This window comes from Hipposideros armiger, unplaced genomic scaffold, assembly GCF_001890085.2.
Source record: "Hipposideros armiger isolate ML-2016 unplaced genomic scaffold, ASM189008v1 scaffold_5, whole genome shotgun sequence".
Lineage (NCBI taxonomy): Eukaryota > Metazoa > Chordata > Mammalia > Chiroptera > Hipposideridae > Hipposideros > Hipposideros armiger.
The window spans coordinates 5,256,401-5,277,103 of record NW_017731355.1 but is presented as its reverse complement, the minus strand read 5'-3'; the positions used below and the strand labels follow the sequence as shown (position 1 = coordinate 5,277,103).

At 40.8% G+C, this 20,703-nt stretch overlaps 1 protein-coding gene across 2 annotated transcripts in view; it reads left to right on the top strand.

Moving 5' to 3' along the window:
- Positions 1–16,070, top strand: part of PELI2 (pellino E3 ubiquitin protein ligase family member 2) — a 161,447-nt gene extending 145,377 nt beyond the window's left edge. For both annotated transcript variants that reach the window (XM_019645033.1, XM_019645042.1), the window contains 3 exons: positions 3,219–3,416; positions 4,975–5,163; positions 11,296–16,070. In XM_019645033.1, the coding sequence (XP_019500578.1) occupies positions 3,219–3,416; positions 4,975–5,163; positions 11,296–11,862 (954 nt within the window). In that variant the 3' untranslated portion in view covers positions 11,863–16,070. The remainder of the gene's footprint in view (positions 1–3,218; positions 3,417–4,974; positions 5,164–11,295) is intronic.
- The last annotated feature ends 4,633 nt before the right edge of the window (positions 16,071–20,703 follow it).

Here is a 20,703-nt window from a genome sequence, read left to right as displayed (position 1 = left end):
CTGACAGTACACAGTGTGATGAGTAGGAAACAGGAAGGAGGCGCTTGGGAACTGTTATAGCCATCCAAGCAGATGATCATATTTCTAGTAGTCATTTGTATGGTATTTTTTAAAAAGGTATCAGTGGCAAGTTGAAAGGTAAAAAACAAATAAACTGGTCCTTTACCCCACAGAGTCACCATTTGAGAAACGCCAAAATGTGATAGCTGATGGCGTGATCCAGTTTGAAGAGAGACGTTGATGATTCAGGATGGGGAGCAAATGTCAGGAGCAGAGTCCAGGGAAGCGGGGACCCTGAGATCCCGAGCATCAGTAAAGAGATTGGTCTTGGATAGAAGCAGCAATGTTTTATCCTTGTCATAGGAAGGAACTCAGAAAGTAAGGGTGCAGATGCAGGGACATGGGAAGGGTTGGTCCAGGAAGCGAGAAGGAGGCCTTGAGGGTGCTTCCGTACCATCTTGCCGGTACTGACTTCCACTGACAACCAGGCAGACCAAAACTTTTCTCGTATATATTAAAACTGAAAGTGCTGAATGGCGTATCGGTGAGTGTCAGTAGCAGGGAGTAAAATTCTCCCTGCGGCTACTGTATGAATATCAGCACTATGTGAATATCAGATGAGATTGAGAAGCGTCTTGGCTTGTGTACATGACTGCCCTTAAAATATCAATAATCAAAAGAAAGGGCAGGGCCCAAGGTTTCCACATGGGGTGAGTTTTCAGTAGAAAAGTGGCTCAGATTTGTTCCTGGCAAAAGCAACACCGAGGTTTATGTCCTAAAGTATAAAATTATCCTAGCACTCTACAGGTTAGATTTAAGTGGAAGTGAATTGATAAACAAATCTTATCTGACCAGTCAGCTAAGTATCATGGCTTGAAATAATTGATCCTAGCAGTATGTGTTCCAGTTGGAATAAAATGTCATGTTTTACAATCAATTTCCAGTTAACTCATCAAGACATTAATTTAATACTTTGGAATGAAATCAGAATGGCCTTTCTTAAAGAGAATAATCTCTGCAGACAAGGAGCAGTTGTGTGACATTCGGCTAGAGCGTGGTTTTAGCTTTGAGCTTATAACTGAGCTTGAAAAGTGGTTGCCCTCTTCCATGGAAGTAACAGAAATTAAGCCAGAGACTGTGTTGTTGTGAAAACTGTGGGTTTTGTAACATGACTAGGAAATTGTAGAGCTTTTCACATTCTATTCCTAAGCTTCGTTGGAATAGAAGTTGAGGACAGATTTGTTCCTGAGTCTGGAGTAACCTTTCTTTTTCCTTTACACTTCCTTATTTGTGAAATATTTTGCATAAGTACTTATTCCTTTTTTAATTTAAAAAAGCTTTTTAAAGTGAAATAAGCCAGGCAGAGAAAAATAAGTACCATCTGATATCATTTATATGTGAAATCTAAAAAAAATTAAAATCATAGAAACAGACTAGAGTGGGGTTGGGGTGAGGGTATGGGGGGAATGGGGAGCTGTTGGTCAAACAGTACAAACTCCCAGATGTAAGATGAGGAAGTTTAGGGGATTTAATGTACAGCGTGATGATTATAGTTAATAATACTGTATGACATACTTGAAAGTAACTAAGAGAATAACTTTATAAAAAGGCTTTTTAAAAAAAAAAATTAGAGTGGTCTGAATCAGTACAGCTGAGTTACACACACAGCTTTTAAATGAATCTAGCAGAGGGAAGATTCTACAGCTTTAGAAAGATAAATGGTATGATAGGATTTTATAATATCTGTAATTCAGATTTTATGTTGCAGTTTTTAACAAGTTATATGTTTTCTAAACCTGAAAGCAAACATTCAGGCAATATGCATCTATTTAAGTTGATGAGTTTCAGGGAACCCAGCGGTTTCGTTTATTCCAGGCACATTTCATTAGGACAAGAAATTAAGGTTTGTAAAATACAAGAGAAAATAGATTTCTGTTGTTGGTTCGTTTAACGAGATAGGATATGCATGAGAATGTATATGTGAGATTTACAAAATAAATTTAATATTGTTTCAGGAATCAAGCAAAGCTAAACTATGCAGAATGTATTAATACTTCTCCTTTTATTCATTTGGATGAGAAGTGTATTACATTGCTTACGTTGTAGGTAGAATTTGGAGGTCAGGATAAAGAGACCTGGGAAATTGACTTTTGGGGGCCTTCTATGTACACATCTGGGGGCTCTGTGTTCTTCCCAATGACAGCTTCAAAATCAAAGTCACTATTGTCAGAACATTAATCATATTTAGTGAGAAATGATTCGTTTACATATAAATGATTTTACATTAAAAAGTCTCTGGCATATATAACATTGATCACTGTTTTTCAAACAGTTAGATTCATAGAACATCATTACATAAACATTTTATTATTTTGTCTTCAGGATTTCCTTATTTGTAAGCAAACACTCCTCCCAGTTCACAGGAAAGAACAGTACCTGTCTAATTTGGATTTATTGAATATGAAAATCTTTGTTTGAACTCTAAGATCATGTTGCTAATGAAATACATTCTTCCCAGCAGTATTTAAACTTACCAAGGAAAGCAAGCCAATATATTGGCAACTTTTTAGATTTTCCCAAGAGAGATTTTTAAAAATCCAGAATTTGAAGCATTAAGACCAGCTATTCAAATTTTTCATTTGACGGCATCTCAAACTTTGTACAGTCGTTGACATCACTCACACACTGAGGAATGGTAACAAGTATTTAAAGTGTGAGTCAGGGCTAGGGCTGTCTTTGCTCTGTGCTGAGTCGCTGGTGGACTGACTCAGTGGGCAAAGCCAGCCCCTGGAGCTGGACAGGAGTCGGGGCAAGATTTCCTTTGCTTGTTGGCTTCGTTTAAAATCTTGCTTTTTCTCCACTTGGAAACACACACACACACACACACACACACACACACACACACACGAATGATTTGCCATAAAAGTAATGCTTCTGCCTGATCCAAGAGAGAGAATCTGTTTGGGGTAAGATCTGTTTTCCTGCAGAATAGAAACTTGAGCTTTTCTCTAAACATTTAAAAATTGAATAGTTGGTTACCATATCATTTCCCTTAGTTAAACAAGAAAAGGAGCAGAACTGAAAATTCTTTCATTAAATTCTGACCTTCGGAGCAGAGATAATGAATACTAAAGGGGTCCCAAACACTCATTCTACGTGAGCAAAATATGGTGACGTGATATTTTACAATTAAGTTATGAGTATTTTGATTTACTTAGGTGGGCAGATCAACCGAAAGCCCCATTGACTTCGTCGTTACAGACACCATTTCTGGCAGTCAGAACAATGACGACGCCCAAATTACACAAAGCACCATATCCAGGTTTGCCTGCAGGATTGTCTGCGACAGGAACGAACCTTACACAGCACGGATATTCGCAGCCGGGTTTGACTCTTCCAAAAACATATTTCTTGGAGTAAGTACTACTGATAAGCGCATTGTTTCAAGAAAAACACCCTTTTTTATCATATATAACATTTAATTGTGGCCAAAATCTTTGTTTTGTATGATGCCTCTGGTGAAATGTTGAGATTTTAGTTTTCAGATGGATAGTTGAAAAGCTGTTATTAAAAATCTGAAAATAACTAAGTCATTACTTGTTATATTTGCTGTATGATACTTTTTATATTTGCTGTATTATAATATGTACAGTAATTACTTTTTAAAGTATATATTAACATCATGCATAATATTATTTTTGGTAGATTTAAGGAGCTTTATTTCAGAGGGAAAAAGAAATGGTCAAATCTAGATAATCAGCGTTCAAAGGAAAATATTAATCATTCATTCAAAAAACTGAGTGTTTGCTATGTTCCATATTGGGTGTTGTAGATGTGATATCATAGAGAACAAAACAGATTAAAAATCTCTGCCTTCATAGGGTTCTCATGTAAATGAAACCCAAAAGTTTTAGCGAATATCCACTTTTAATGTAGTTCCTTTTTGATTGAGGGATTTTTGCAGGGGGGGAAAAAACACCCAAAATGGCCTAAACAATAATAAAAATGTATTACCACCACATTACAAGAAGCACCAAGAAAGACCAGCTGCAGGGTTGGTTAATTCAGTGGTTCTGTGACATCCAGGGGAGCAGGCTTTTTCTGTTTTGCCCTCTGCCTCTCTGGGCACATCAGCCTCTTCCGGTGAGGTCTTCTCACGGGTGAAAGAAAGATGGCTGCTGCACTGCCACTCATCCCCTGCAGCATAACTTCCAGAGGAAGAAGCGGCAGAGGCACTGCTTATTCTTTGTCTCCTTGTAGAGCAGAGAAATCTTTCCAGGTCGCATTGGCCAGAGCTCAGCCACATGCCCACCCCTAAACCAGTCATTGGCAAGGGCTGCGATTGTCCTAATTGGCTTATCCTACTCAGGATTTACCCCTGAGTCATGCGAACAATATCTGGCTCTGTCCCCAGACGAGAAGAGCGAGATCACTGTGGCGCGGGCATCCAAGAGCATCTCCTGCCATTATTATCAAGCTGCTTGTGCCTTCCAGCTTTGAGGATATACACACTGATTTGTATGAAAACATAGTGGTCACAAAGGGTTAGCTTAACAGTTGTTGAAATTTTGTATGTTTAATAAAGATGGTTTTCCTTCCTTCCGTACATTTCCCTGATGATGAGTTCAACACTGCACAAATTGAACTAAAGAATACACAGTAGACTCTGGAATCACCTGGGGGGGGGGGGGGGTTAAAAAAGAATCTCTGAGGGAGAAGCCCAGGCGTCAGATAATTTTTTTTTAGGCTTCCAAGATAAATATAATGTGTCTCTGGAGATAAATTATTCATCCATTTTACCACTTCTTTCACATTGTTGGGCTAATTGCACATTTTATCCTTCTGATTATTGGCTTTAAATAGAAAATGAAAATTCACCACTTTCCTCCCCTCTGCTCCTATCCAATATTTCAGAGAGAGTCTCGAATCCCTTCATTTTGAAATAATCTTAGCGTGCTTTTTCCTGCCCTCCAGGAAAAGGCAGCAAAATGGAAAAACCCCGATGGCCACATGGATGGGCTCACTACAAACGGCGTCCTAGTGATGCATCCGAGAGGGGGTTTCACGGAAGAGTCGCAGCCCGGGGTCTGGCGCGAGATCTCGGTCTGCGGAGACGTGTACACCTTGCGAGAAACCAGGTCGGCCCAGCAGAGGGGAAAGCTGGTGAGTGGACTTCAGTCTGGAAAATGCACCGAACTACAAAAATCTAACTTGAGAACTGTCTTTCTCCTCCCCTGAAATTCAGAACCTTTGTACAGGTACGAGTGCTGTGTACTGACCCCAGGGAATGAGAATTCTGCAAGCCCTTGAAAGTGAGAGGGAAATGGCCTTATTTTTTATTTGGCCTTTAATGATTATTCTTTTCCTAAAGCGGAAGAAAATTATCTTTGCTCCTTACTACCTTAAGAGCATAATCTTTTATTATATACTTCACCAGAAAATTCCACTTAACTTCACTTTAAGAAGAGCACACAATGCAATATACAGACGATGTACTATAGAAATATACACTAGAAATACATGGTTAATAGATAACCTTATTCACGAGTGTCACCCCAATAAATTTAATAACATTCTTTTAAAATGAAGAAGCTTATTTTTAGTGTAAAACTTTACTAATTTGGAGAAATCCTAAGCAGTCAAAGACTAATTAATGAAAATTATGAATTACAGAATTATTTACTAGACTTTCTGGAACTAAAAGATAATTAAGTTAGTTTTTTTCTTGAGTTCATAGTAAGAAATGAATACATAATTCCCTGTATAAATCACCAAAACCGTAGTTACAGCTTTTTACTTGAATAATTCATATAGTGCATTGACTTGGCATGCTAATATTTTCCTAGAACTATTACCACATATCCCAAATGCCCTAAAGCAGTTGATTTTTTAACCCTTTCTTCTGTGGAGAATAATTATACCTTAAATAGGAAGCTTTGGGTTTCTGATCTTGCCGTTAGCTATGGGGCACAGCACAGAAAGGTTCTTAATAAATTTTCCATGGGGCACAGCACAGAAAGGTTCTTAATAAATTTTCCACTCTAGTACTTTTAATTAATTGTTAGGTAGAAGCTAGAACAAGGGAGAACAAATGTTTTTTTCAAACCTTCCATGGAAAAAATACAGGGAAATAGAAGATGCAATCTGGCATTTTTCAGAGAGAAAGATGATAATCAACTATTTTTAAGATGGAAAAAGAAGATGGGGAACTGTTTTACTAACCTAGTTTACTGTTCTCTACTGAATGTTTCTTTTAGGGGATTTTTTTTAAATTTCTATTTTACACCATTATTCCGCTGCAGGTATAGCTTCTGTGTTTGATGATAAAGTCCAGTCTTGGAGCCTTATGGCTGAGCAAATATGAGAAGCATTTTCTAAGAAAGGCCACGCAAATGCAATAAACTTTGTTTAAACACTTTTCAAGAGATTGTAAATAGGGAAGAGAATGTGAAAGCAGTTTTTCCAAATAACTTTTTGTTTCTCATCATTGGATAATTTTATACAAAATTATTTTATGTAATTTATTATATGTAAATTATTTATTATATGTAATAATTTTATACAAAATTGGCCAAACTGGTTATTAATCATTTTAACAGCAACAGTGAGAAGTCAGTAAGAGGTTGCTGGATGCAGGCACTGCATTAAGATTTCAGAGACATTAGCTCATTTAATCTGCACAGCAGCCTTGTCAGGGAAGTAGAATTGTCCCCATTTTATAGATGAGGAAGGTGTGGCATAGAGAGGTTAAAGATTGCTGAATATTTACACAGAGTTAGAAGTGGCAGTAGTTGGGATTGAAACTCAGGTCACCCTGATTGAGAGTCTAGGCTCCAGGTCGCCACTCAGTACCATCTTGTGGGGAGTCACACCTGGCTGTCACCTGAGATGTTCACACCAGAGCATTTGCCTCCCTGGGTCAACATAAAGCATATGCAGCAACCCACGTAGGGCTTGTCTGTCCAGGAGGGCACATCCCAAGATGTGTATCGTGCCCACTCTGGGGATTATGTTGTGACCCAGCTCAGGCAGCTGTGTGCCAGAGAAGTTTACAGTGCTCCTGAAACAATTCCAAAAATAGCTTGTTTTAATGAGTTGTATTGAACATAGACTGACTTTGAAGCTTTCCCTGTAAGTGACCCTTAGATCTGCGTAAAGTTGCACTGTACTGTTTGTTAGTATACGATTGACCCAGCCAACAATCAGAGTTTCCAGGTTTCCGTCAGTCTGATCTTGGACTGTGGGTGACACCAGGGGATGAAGTGACCCCGCCTCCCTGCAGTCCCTTCTTATTACCTTGGAAAACAGCTTCTCTCTGAGATGAGAACCTACCGATCCTTTGCGCTTCTGTTTCAGCATATGGCTCTTTGGTCCTGTATGTGTTACTGACAGCAGCTGATATAAATTGTGTCTATCTGGAGATTAGATTTTGGGGACAGTCTCTGGCAGTACTCTTCATTTGCAGTTTAATAGAAAAATACAGAAAATGAAGTGATCTGCTAAAGTCCAGAATTATCTGTTTGTTATGACGGTAGTCGATGCCTCCTGTCCTCAGTGTGGAGCTAGTAGAAGGTTTTGTGTTCATATCACACTCAGCGTTTAATGTGAATCAATATGATAATGTGTTTTTAATAACAAATCACCATAGATTCTCATTAATACAGCAAATGATGAAACCTTGGCACTTTGTACTTGATCAACATGATTAACTAAATGTGGGGGAAATGGCTTCTCAAGAGCTTAACCCTCTGAGTAAGTAAACAGGCGAACGAACTTTGAATTGTGTCCTACTCATTTACCTAGTTAATGATAACTTAGTATGCTAACATTTAGACTATCATGCTAGTAGATTCTTGAGTGTTTAATAAAATACCTCAAGTATAATTTGATAAAACTATATTGGCTTTGTGTAAAATTAGGTAAATTCAGTTAAGTTGATTGGCTTACCTAATTTTAGGTGAAATCATAAAAATAACCATGGTGTTACTACATGCAGGCTCTGCCAAGTGCTTTATGTTAATTCCCTCTCTGGTGTTACTCACAGTAACCTGCTGAGCTCCATGTCGCAATGTTGTTACTGTTCCCATTTACAGATGAGGAAACCAGGGTTTTAAAAGGCAGTCACTCGCTTATAAGTGGTGGGCAGGGATTTGAATTCTCTACTCTGCGCTGAGCTATCTGATATGTAGAGGCCATTAGGTTTTAACTATCTCTTACTTCCACAACCCTGTGTAGTCCTTGTGCCTTTTTTATTTTGGCGGGGGGGGGGGGGGGATAAAAAAAAAAATCTGAACCCTTGCCTCTGCAAAGCAGTATTTCACTATGCTGCCTCCCTGCATGCTGTATTTTGAAGAAACACTACACACTTTGTTCGCAGATAGAGATAGCACACAAGAAGTAACAGTTCAAAGGGAAAACAGGCTAGTATTTGAGCAGCCACTATAGATGGTTCCGAAGTCAGATCACAGGTTTCAGTCCTGGTTCTACCATGCAGTGGCTTCGTCGTCTTAAATCAATGACGAGCTCTTTGTGCCTGGCTTCACATCTGTTTAATTGGAATAACGCTAGTACATATCTTCTAGGATTGTTATGAGAACTAAGTAAGGATTGAAGCAGTGCTGTTCACAGTAACAGTCCATATTGTTAGTTGTTACAGCTGAGCAGGGGCTAAGAGCTGGGGATCCGGCAGTCAGCAAGATGCCCAGAGCTCTGCCCTTGAATTGTGTATTCCAGAGAAGGTCACGGATGAGGCAGCACATCAGCAGGCTGTTGTGTGATGACCACAGCCATATAGAAAGTACAGGAGTCCCTCAGAGGGACAGCTGTCCTAGACATGGGAGTCAAGAGCATGTGGAAAATTAGAGACCACAGACTCAAAATGTATAAGATGTTGTTTACCAAGAACTGCTTTGCAGGAAGGAAAGAAGGGTTTGTAGAACAGGTTGGCCACCATCAAACCACAGTTTCTTACCACACCAGAATTGTTCTTTAGACACAGTTATACGCTGAGACGAGACCTCCTCTGAAGGGAGGAGGGTTGTGGGGTGCTCAGTGTGGCGGTGGGGTGGGGAGGGACCTTCAGCGGACTTTAAAAAGGCTGTTTGAAAGGAGTAAACCATGTTTGTCCTGTCAGTATTAAGGTTTATCATTTAGTTGGGACTTTAACTTTTTCTAACTACTAATATTTGGTGCTTTCTTGTTAGGGAGGGGTTGCTTTCTTCACTGAAGGAAACCGTCCAGGCCAAGTGACATCCCAGTGAGACCTGAATGATGAGTGGGAGTTTGCCAAGCCGAGGGGCCGACTTGGGTGGGGCGTGGTGGAGAATTCTGGGCAGAGGGCACTCGTGCACCTGCCTGTGGGCAGTCCAGCTTGGTGTGTTCATGGACAGCCTGTTTCATAGTTAGAAAGGGAAGAGCTATAGCTGCAGAAGCCCAGTGGCTGTATCATGAATATTAAGAAGTTTGGGCTTCATCCTGAGGGCAGTGGAGAGCCAGCAGAGTCAGAGAATGACAAAATTTCTGTTTGTCCCATACCTCTCTCTCCCCTTTACACGGCCATTTGCCTGCACCCTAGCCTTAGTGGGGTGTGCCCCTGCTCTGCCTTCAGCCTCCATGCCCTCCCAGGGACCCTGCCTGGGCAGCCTTGTTCATGCTGAGACTTCACCTTGAGGCTGAGAAAGCCCAGATGTACTCCCCTGAGCCAGATCTGTTCCAGAGGCTGCAGTCCCGCGTGCCTTCTGTACATTACGCTAAAACAATGCACAGTCCCCAGGCCCTACACATCCAAAACTGACCTTACTGTCTTTCTCCCCAAATCTGCCATTTCTCCTAGATTCCCTGTCTGTGGAAAGCCCCGCTCTATATAGACAGTGAAGCCAGATACATAAACGTCTTTCTTCCTTAATGAGGAGCTCAGGGCTGTTGAGTCTAATTCCTCAGCGTTTAATACCTGTGCCTCTGGTCTGTTGCCACCGATGTTCTCTGCCTGGAGAGAGAACTCCCACCATTGCCTCCGCCTCTGGTCTTACACCCATCCCTTCCATCCTCCACACTTCCGGAGGGACCTTTGTGAAAGACAAATCTGTTCTGGTACAGCTGCCTAAAACTCCCCATTGACTCCCTCGGACACCGAGGCCAGCTGACCTCCCCAGCCTGGGCCTCTTGTCCTGCCCACTCCCTGCCCTGTACTCCACCCAGCCACAAACCTGGTGCACCCCTTGTTCCCTCAGTGCGCGTGGTGTTTGGCCTTTCCGTGCCTCCTCCTGGTGTGCCTCCTGGCCCACCCACTGACTCCTGACAACATCTACATCAAGTCTCTGTCCAAGGGAAACCCTTTAAAAAATCATTTCTGACTTTGTCAGAGTAACAACACACATTTACACAGTGCTTACTGCACACCAGACATTGTTCTAAGAACTTGACATTAACTTATTTAACCCTCACAATACCCTCATCTACATTTTATAGAAGAGGAAACCAAGGCAGTGGTGGGGGGGGGGTTAAGTACCTGCCCAAGGTCACAGAGCTGGGAAGTGACAGAGATGGAAGTGATTGAAACCCAGGCAGCCTGCTCCGAGCCCACACTCGCAGCCACTGTGGTGACGTGGCCTCACATAGCACTTTGAAGCACTTCATTGACCTTCACCTGGAGCGTGTCTGGCTCCCACCACTCAGGAACAAGGCTCTTCAGGATGGGGGTGAAGTTTTATTGGTCTTTGTACCCTAAAGAATATGTGGCACGTGGAGGCAGCGGGCATATTCCTGCTGACCTGTCTAACTGTGCTTGTCAGCTGTTCATCAGTCTCATGAACACCTGGTGCTCAGCACAGCCATCCTTTTAAAATGGAAGGCTCCCGGTGAATGCTTCTGCTCCAAGCCTTAGGAACAGGTTAAGAGAGATTGTTCAAAGCTACGGGTCACCAGGAGGCGTGGGGACCACTGCAGTAATGATTGCAGGGCCCTACGGGGTCTTCCGGATTGCCTCTGGTCAAAATGAGTGTGGGTCTTCACTGGATGGACTGCCCGACACTAATTACAGGAAGGTAGCGGAAGTACAGCTAGGTAGAGTGTGCTGAGGGCTTTGTGCCTGTGGCAGGCATGAATTATATCCCGTGTTCAAATGAGGAAACTGAGGCTCAGGGAGGCCAAGTTCCTCCCCCGTCCTGTTTCTAGTGCCATAAGCTGCCTCCCTGTGTTTACTTCAAAGATGATTTTTGTTTATTTTGAGACGAAAGGATGGTACAGTGCTTTGTCGAATTTCGCTTTCAAAAGGCGTGTCTATCAAACTTGTTACAGGTGGAAACTGAGACCAACGTCCTGCAGGACGGCTCCCTCATCGACCTGTGCGGGGCCACTCTGCTCTGGAGAACAGCCGATGGCCTTTTTCACGCGCCGACGCAGAAGCACATCGAGGCGCTGCGCCAGGAGATCAACGCTGCCCGGCCGCAGTGCCCCGTGGGGCTCAACACGCTGGCCTTCCCCAGCATCAACAGGAAGGAGGTGGTGGAGGAGAAGCAGCCCTGGGCCTACCTCAGCTGTGGCCACGTGCACGGGTACCACAACTGGGGCCACCGGAGCGACACGGAGGCCAACGAGCGGGAGTGCCCCATGTGCAGGACTGTGGGCCCCTACGTGCCTCTGTGGCTTGGCTGCGAGGCAGGATTTTACGTAGACGCGGGGCCGCCCACGCACGCCTTCACGCCGTGTGGACACGTGTGCTCAGAGAAGTCTGCAAAATATTGGTCTCAGATCCCGTTGCCTCACGGAACACACGCCTTTCACGCCGCCTGCCCTTTCTGTGCCACGCAGCTGGTTGGGGAACAGAACTGCATCAAATTAATTTTCCAGGGTCCGGTTGACTGATGCCCTTGACAGCCATCGACAACTTTATTAACAAGTTACTGTGAAGGTTTTTGCCACTAACTCTAGATTTTACCTTTTTATAAAGCTGTTTATTAAGGGGCGGGGGGCCCGAGGCTGGGAGAAAAGAGGGGACGTAGTGCTGAAACATACCGGGGCCTAACAGCTCGCAGTGGTGTGTTGCATGCTCGAAACAGCGGCATCGTCATTGAAGTCTGCCTGATCAAACCACACCATCTTTGTAATAATTGGATTTAAAATACCATGCTTTTATTTTAACTTGGGTTTGTAAACAAGTTTTTTTCCTTTGTAGACTTTGATAAAACTTTAAATCATATTTAAATCATACAAACGAAGAAATGTATTCAAAAGTTGTTGACTCTCAATGGGCAGCCTTCCGTGCTGTGGGGTGTAGGTGTTTTCCTGACAGACGTACTTGACACAGGCTAGACGGACTCTGACCAGATTCCAAAGGGGGGGCTCTATAAAAGGGTGGACAGGAGACATTAGGCACAGGTGCTGGTGTTGAAATCGGCGCTTTTTTCTGGTTTATTTTTCTTGCTTTTGGGGGGAGAGAATATTCATATGTTGTCATGTTTTCTTCTTAACATTGGTGGAATTTAATTATTTTATACACACAATTACCAAATACCTTGGCATTTCAAAAAAAAGAATTTTCCATAAATTTTTAGTCTGCCTTTTGTTATTTCTGTCCACTATGGTTTGTCCCTGATACTCACCTTGCATGGCCAGAACTGTTTGATGAAAATGTAGCCGCTCTTAAAAATTCATTAATTGAGAGTGATTATTGCAGCAGTAAACAAGGCCTAGGTCCTATAATATCAAGTTTATTTGCTTACCGAATTGTTTAATATTTAAGAGTGATTAAAAATGAGATTTTACTTTTTAAAACCACTTGTTGGGGTTTCATAAGTTTTTTTGTTTGGTTTTTTTTCTTAAGAAAGCCAAAATTCTGTGAGCCTAAAAGCAACATATCACAATGATACAAGCATTTTTATTCACTCTCTTTCCACCATCTGCCACCTTCCCTCGCAGCTTACGGAGCCCTGTAAGTTTTGAAAATGTTTGCAAATTGAACTAAATTTAAATGTGATCATTAGATATACACAACACCAAGTGGTACATCTGCAGAGATAATTTGAAATTCCTGATTTCAAGAGAGCAAATGAGTGTTTACTGAGGAATAATTAAATCAGAATTTCATATGAGCTCCACCATCCCCCTCTGTTAGTTTCATTTCATTTGGAGTAATGATTCTTGGATGTTCGCTCTGTGTGGTACCCAGTAGCATCACTGCTCCCAGAATGTAAAGATCCTTCACACATGAGACTGCCAGAGCCAGCTGAGATGAAATAGATCCCTGCCATATGGAGCAAGTATTTATTTAAACTAACTCAAATTGACCATTGCAAATCCGGGCTACATTTTTTTTAACCTTTGTAAAGATGCATAATTTATATGATTCTAATATACTGTATCCATACTTGAATTGGTTTTTTCATGTTTTGCCTACTGGCAAATATTTTGCCTATTTTCAACTGTTCTAACCCATTTTGAATGTCATTTTCTTTAAAGTGATAAACTATATTACTCTTGATTGCTGCTGCTTAGTTTCACTTAATATATAAAAAAGTTCAGCCTCTCAGTTTTAAAATAGCTTTACTTTTCAATGGATATTATTACTTAGGGTGAGGCGTTTTTGTTTTGGTAGTTTTTAAGTGATGTGAAAATTCAACAACAGTCCTCTTATTGATAGCTTACTCTATTCTGTATAGCTTACTCTACCTGCAGACAGAAAAGGAAAGAAAACAATGGAATTGCCTAGAATAATATATCTAAAGCCTTTTGATTTAGCCAGACAGAGTCTCCAGTGATTAGCTTTCACTGATAGTGTCTTTTCAGTCTATGAATCTTCGGGCTCCACAGTGATAAAGGAGGCACACAGCCCCTTTTGTTGCTATAGAGCTAGAAGGTGGTTGGAGGAGCCTTGATGCCCCAAAAGCATCTTGTAAGGTAAATGGTCTTGCATCCAGAAAGGCTGGATTTTACCTGTCAAGAAATTTTTTTTCCCTGAAAGTCATGCTCTGATATAATTTTCCATTTCAAGAACTAGATAGAAGTCTAATAGTTCTGCATACAACATATGTCCCCAAATAAAATTATCTTCCAACCTGCACAGTTTCTGACTTTTAGTAAACTCAGATAACTAAATGTAAGTTGAAGTTTAGGTAATAAATTCCTAACTCTTGGAAGGAGTAACAGTGAACCGCCCTCTGTCAGCACCACATCTTGTTGTCTGACTTCCAAGTGAGGTCCCCTCCCACCCTGCCTAGGCACCGCAGAGAGGGGGCAAGTCTGCAAAAAGAAAAACCATGCTCATCTTGGCCACTTCTAGTGAGATCCCCTTATAATTTTGGCCAATGAGATTTCTTTTTCAGAGTTGAGAGCAAGTTAGTTTGTAAGCATCAAGAACTCTAGCTCACCAAAGTAGAGTAATACAGTTCAGAAAAAGGTAACCCTCTCAGAGGTCACTTCTGTTTTCATGTCTTGCTTGCCATCACATTGAAAGGTGAGCCTCACTCCCCCATGTGTACTCATAGGAAATTGCTAACCAGTTATCCTGATCTAGGCCTGACTGAAATGCCTTTTGTGAATAGGTTTCCAGAAGTTCGGCTCCAGTGATGTATTCCCATAGATAATATTTTTTTTCTATTTGTTTATGTCCGTTTACTACAAAAAAAAAAAAAAAAAAAAAAAAAAAATCAGAATGAATGGGATACAACTCAATATTTTTCTAGTCCGGAATTTTTTTATTATTAATAATTGGTGCTGCCGGGTCATGCATGCCTCAACTCTTAACATTCCCTTATTTGGTTCCACTTTTTGCAAAAAGGGCTACAGTTCACACTGCAGAGTAAATATTAAGCTTTCTGGGTTGGTTCCCCCCCCCCCACTGTGGCCCAAAAGAATTAAAATCTTTTAATATAAATAGAGAGCATATTTATCATTCCTCGATAGTTAATTATAGAGTTTGGTACCTTTGTGCCTCAGGGAAGCCACGTGATATAACTGGTTATAGAATTTCAGGGTTAGGGTTTAGGGAAAGGAGAAAGCCATTGGAAAAATGATGGACTCCATTAAGGAGACGAATGAACCTGGATGCAGAAATATGCCAGGAACTGGCATACACATGATTGTAATAGCATTTATTTCCAGTATCAGTAGGGAAATTATTTTAAGTTATTACATATACTGTATTAGGAAAGAACTCTTTTCTTCATAATGCTTCCATGCTTTATTTCTGCTTTCATAGAAAAACTCAAACCCCTGTTTTATGGGAGTTCAGTGTTGTATTGGAGCACTTTTGAGATTTTAAGGAAAACTTTTCCTCCTTCTTAATTTAAGTGTAACATGGGTTACAGAATTGTTACCTGCTGTTCTATGATTTTGATCAACTTTTTTTTTAAAGCTTTCTGTTCTCTGGATTTGCATGAAAGGATTATGATCACACCATTGTTCAAGCTGGCTAAAACCTATTCTCTTCATGTAATCCTGCAATCCTGTCTTGTGACAGTGGAATTTCTGATAGACAAACCACAGAACCTTGATTTTTTAAGCCAGGTCCCCCACCCTGTTCCTTTGCCTGTCAATCTTGTATCCCCATAGGTTAGCCCTCGTGGGCTCAGAGTAAGAAGGTTTTCCCTTCAGTGCTGGAAATGGAGCCTGGTCTGATCGTTTCTTTACGACCCAAAGGCCAATGAGAACACTTTAGGATCTTTTTTAAAGAATGTAAGCATTATTGAAGCAGCAAACCAAGTTTCAGTATTTTTTTTTTTTTTTTGTAAAGCTTACATCCTCTCAAGTAAGTTTTAGCCCTCATGAGGATCCCAAGAAGAAGATAGGGAAAAGCAAGTATTTTTCCAGTTCTGTTTAACTGTTTCTAAACAAACAAAACTCAAAGAAAGGGAAGTTTCTTTTTAGCTGAGATGACAGATTGCTTCTCTGTATTAAATAGTCTAGAAGTTAAGGGGTGGTCATATTTCCCATGTATAATGTTCTGAGCAGTTAAATTTTATGGCTATATTTGTAAAACTGTTCTTTTATATTTCATGTCAAATTGAAAAGTTTATTTCTTCACTATTGTACCTGTGGAAATACAAGCCATTTTACAGGAAAATCTTCAAAAACTATTAAATGGATCTCAGTATGTTTATGAGTGGTTGTCTTCAGATTCGGGGGCTATCATGGGTTCATAGGACATCCGATAGGAAGTTAATACAAAAGTAGCCATGATTTTTGCATTTCTGAAACTTCCCAGTTGATCCCAAACGATTAAACTTATTATTGTTTTACATTCTGCACAATACATACATACTAAAATCTGGATACTGAAAATCCCCTTAATTTTTTAATTAAAAAAAAAATTCATTGGTGCTTATATTACTATTTCTTGTGACATTACATCACTGTCAAATAAGTCTAACTTTCAGGAGAATTGAACCTGGCTTGTAGAATTAATAGATTTTCTTCATGATCATTAGTCATATTGTTACTTTGGTGACAGTCTTCATTCACATTTAACAACATAAGGATTATGTGTCAGCCTTCAAGCCTTAAACTAATCTGTCTTTCATAAGGAAATACATGTATTTATGACAAAATTTTTTCCATCACATTGATACTTAAGGAATCTTAGTATTGTTAAGGCAAATAGATTTTTCACTTCCAAAAAAAGAAAATACACATTTATATGGTATTTATTTCAGGAGTTAAGTGTTCCGTACTTTTAAATCTGAAATGCCATGAATTGTAAGATTATTAAGGATAAACAGTTACAGTTGTAAAATACATTGCATTCACCAAGGGTGCCAAGACTATTCATGAGGAAAGAATAGTGTTTTCAACAAATGGAGTTGGGACAACTAGATAGCAACATGCAAAAAAATGAAATGGGACCCCCTACCTCACACAATATACAAAAAATAAATCAGAGCTAAAACTATAGAATTTTTAGAAAACAGTAAACCTTTGTGACCTTGGGTTAGTCAATGATTTCCTAAATACAACACCAAAAATATAAGCAACAAAAGAAAAAAATAATTGCACTTGAACAACATTAAAATGCTTTGTGCATCAATGGACATTGTCAACAAATAAGACAACCCAGAAAATGGAAGAAGATATTTGTAAATCATAGATCTGATAAGGGAGCTGTATTCAGAATATGTGAAGAACTCTTATAATTCATCAATCAAAAGACAACCCTGTTAAACAATGGTCAAAAGATTTGAATAGACATTTTTCCAAAGAACATATACAAATGACCAACAACCACATAGAAAGATTCTCAACATCATTAGCCATCAGGGAAATGCAAACTATGAAGTACTACTTTATATCCACTACGATGGCTAAAATCAAAAAGAAAGTAACAAGTATTGGCAATTTTTTGAAAAATTGGAATCTTCATTCACTGCTGGGATTATAACATGGAGCAATTGATGTGGAACAGACAGTTTGGCAGGCAGTTACTCAAAAGGTAAAATACACAGTTACCATATGACTCAGCATTTTCACTCCTAGGTATGTACCCAAGAGAACTGAAAACTTAAGTCCACACAAAAAGTTGGGCATGAATGTTCATAGCAGTGTTATTCATAGTAACCCAAAAGGAGAAACAACCCTAAAGTCCATCACTTGATGAGTGAATAAAATGTGATATATCTATACAAGGGAATATTTGGCTATAAAAATGAATAAGGGACCGGTGCCTACTACAACATGGATAAAATCTGAAAACATGAAGTGAAAGAAGCCAGACACAAAAGGTCACATATGGCATGTCAGAAATAGGCATCTTACACTACCTGATTAAAACAAATCCCGGGTACATTTTTAAGACACTCCCATGACCACAAACAATAGGGTCGAAGAATGATATGCATAGAAAACGTACTCTCCAAGTTGAAGCGGAAGTAAAAATACAGGAAAGGAAGACTTTGGAAAACAATATGTTGATATAGTTAATTATTCATTTCCTTTCTCTATTTGGGTTTGGAAAAGAAGTTCCTTAAATCCAAGCAGACCCATATTGGAACTGTGGAATCCCTATATCCATGTGCTCCCAGGTGCTTGCCAGAGTGTTAGCAAAATTACAAACAGTATTAATAGCAGAAGTGACCTCCCATATAATCTGTAACAATCAGTAAATTTAATCTCATCAAAATATGTTCAAACTTAGATCAGTTTTCTTTCTCTTTTTTTTTTCTCATTTTCTTTTATTCTCAAGAACTTAAGTGATTTCTCTTTTTCTCTTGGTTTTACTGCCAGATTTTAAAACATCAAGCCCTTTAGGTGAGATGTAATGTGCCCACAATTAAAATTAAGCATCAGGGCCGGCTGAGTGGCGCAATGGTTAAGAGCTGGTTTGGGACGCCAGAGAGCCCCGGTTTGGATCCCACATATGAGGGCCAGTGACACTGCCATCTACAGCTAAGATGCTGAACAACAGCTCAACCTAGAGCTAGGCTGCCATGAGTCTCCGGCGACAGCGTAGGCTGTAGCCCATGCTGCAGTGGGTTGTGATGGGCTACTGTGTGCAGCCAGCCAGCAGCCAGCGTGAGTGGCCAGCAGCCGCCATGAGCGGTGGTCCAGAAGCCGGGGACTGATCTGCCTCTCCCGGAAAGAGCGCAATGATGGTGCCAACTTGGGACAGTGAAGCAACGTCCTCCACAACTAGACTGAAGAACAAAAGGGGGCAACTTGTCTGTTCCCCTTCCCCCAGTTCCCCAGCGCTGTTCCCATCCTCCAATTCCCAATAAAAATCTTAAAAAAATAAAATAAAATTAAGCATCAAAAGAAAGGCCACATTATAACAGCTTTTTCGAGTCGAGAATGAAGAAGGCAGACATGGTGAGGAAAAGGGTGGACCTGTGAGTGATTGCAATGCACGCATGTAAGGGAGGCGCATCCGCAGTGACTGACCGTTACAGGGACAAGACGGAAAGGACAGCCAAGCAAGTACATTCTGTACAAAGATGCTGCGGACTGAAAGGAGGGAAAACGATTTATAGGCTGAGAAAGACCTGGACGAAATCCATTTCTGGAGGAATCATTTATGCTGAAGCAATGAACACTTTCTAGAGAGCTATTTGAGGAGGCAGATGTTTAGATAATATATTGCTGCTTTGCATTTCTATAACACCTTTGCATCTAAGAGCTGCAGAATGTAACACAAACATTAACTAATAAATTAAGCCTCGTGGCACCTCTGCATGATTGATAGACATAACAGCCATCTTTATAGTGCAGGAAAGGCAGCACCCTGCTCAAAGGTGCTGAAGTCACTTACCCAAAGTCAGGAAGGGAGAAAAAAAGGCAAACTCTTTCAAAATGGAGCGTCGGTTCCCCCTACGCTCACACAACGTGCTTTTTTTCTCACTTGGCCGACTTCAAGAGTTTGTTTCCTTCTGTGGGACACTTAGCACTGATGAAGGAGTACAACATATACCCTGGTGTCCAGTGATTCGTTCCAGGAGATACCTCTTTAACTGAGAGATGATTTGAAAATAAGTCTTGGATCAAAGCCTTAACTCCTTTCTCCCTGGTTTACACAGGAATTAATTTGTTTGCTGATGCTGGCCTCTGACCTGGCATGACAGTGGCCGTTAGCTCTGGAGTCATGTGTTCCTGTGGTTTAATCCAATCATGCAAAGGACTTAAAATGTTACAAGAATATCAACAACATGCCTGTGCAGGCATTAATGTAATTATTTGTTTTGCTATTTTAATTTCTGAAAAGCCCATAAAATTGCCTGAAAATAGAGTGCAATATCTTAAGGAAAGACAGTGCCAAGTCCTGAACAGACTGTAACTGGCTTGTCAGTAAAGTCTGTTTGCTTGGGTCAAACATGACTGCATGTCTTCCTACATGCCACTCCTTTGCAATACCACAAACTTGGCTTAGCAACAACCCGTTCCTCAGGAGTATTGTCTTCTTTCCTCTTTCTCTCTGATAACCCACATAATTTCCCCAGTACAATAATAAGACAGAGGGAAAACAAAGCCAGGAAATCAAATATAAAACCCTGGTGCTCATAGTCCCTTTTGGGGGAAAAAAAAAACCCAGCCACCTCTGTGACACAAAGTTATGATGATTCTACCTCGGTACACATTTTCAAACTTCTCAGAGAATAACTAGTTTGCCTCAAAGTCACTCATATTCTTAATTTCCATTTGTTTTCTCTTTTCTATGGCAAGAAATAGGAGTTTTTTCCATGAAGCAGGGTGTCGTTTTCTTGCCACTTTCATATTCAGCCTTCCTTCTCTAGAGCCTGTCCTGCGCCAGCATTAGCGCTCACAGAGGATCAGACTGTGACTCAAAATGCTAACAAATTACACTGGGCGCTTTGCAGTCTCAACCTGCCCCTACCCTGTTGTCTCCCTGACCTTCGCAACACCCCAAACGCAGACACCGACTGAGGTGTGGTGAAGTGACCTGGCCTTGAGGTAGCAGAGCCAGGAGGGGCCCCACCTCCTGGTTTCCACTGTGTGCTGGGAGCCCTGGGAGCCACATGGACGTGGAGGCATGCATGCTGGATGCAAATCCCAGCCCCAGGAACCGGTCATCCCCAAAAAATTGTGTCATACATGGCCCCGGACGTCTCAACAAGGACTGGGTGCCTATCCACATGGGGGACTATGCTTGTGTGGAGGAGGGGGTTGGTGAATGGCCATAGTTTGGGAGAAAAAAGAAACCACCCTGAGTGAGGCTGATCCAGCCTCGGGAAGAGTGCTTTGCAGCATTAGGAGGCTGTAAGCTTA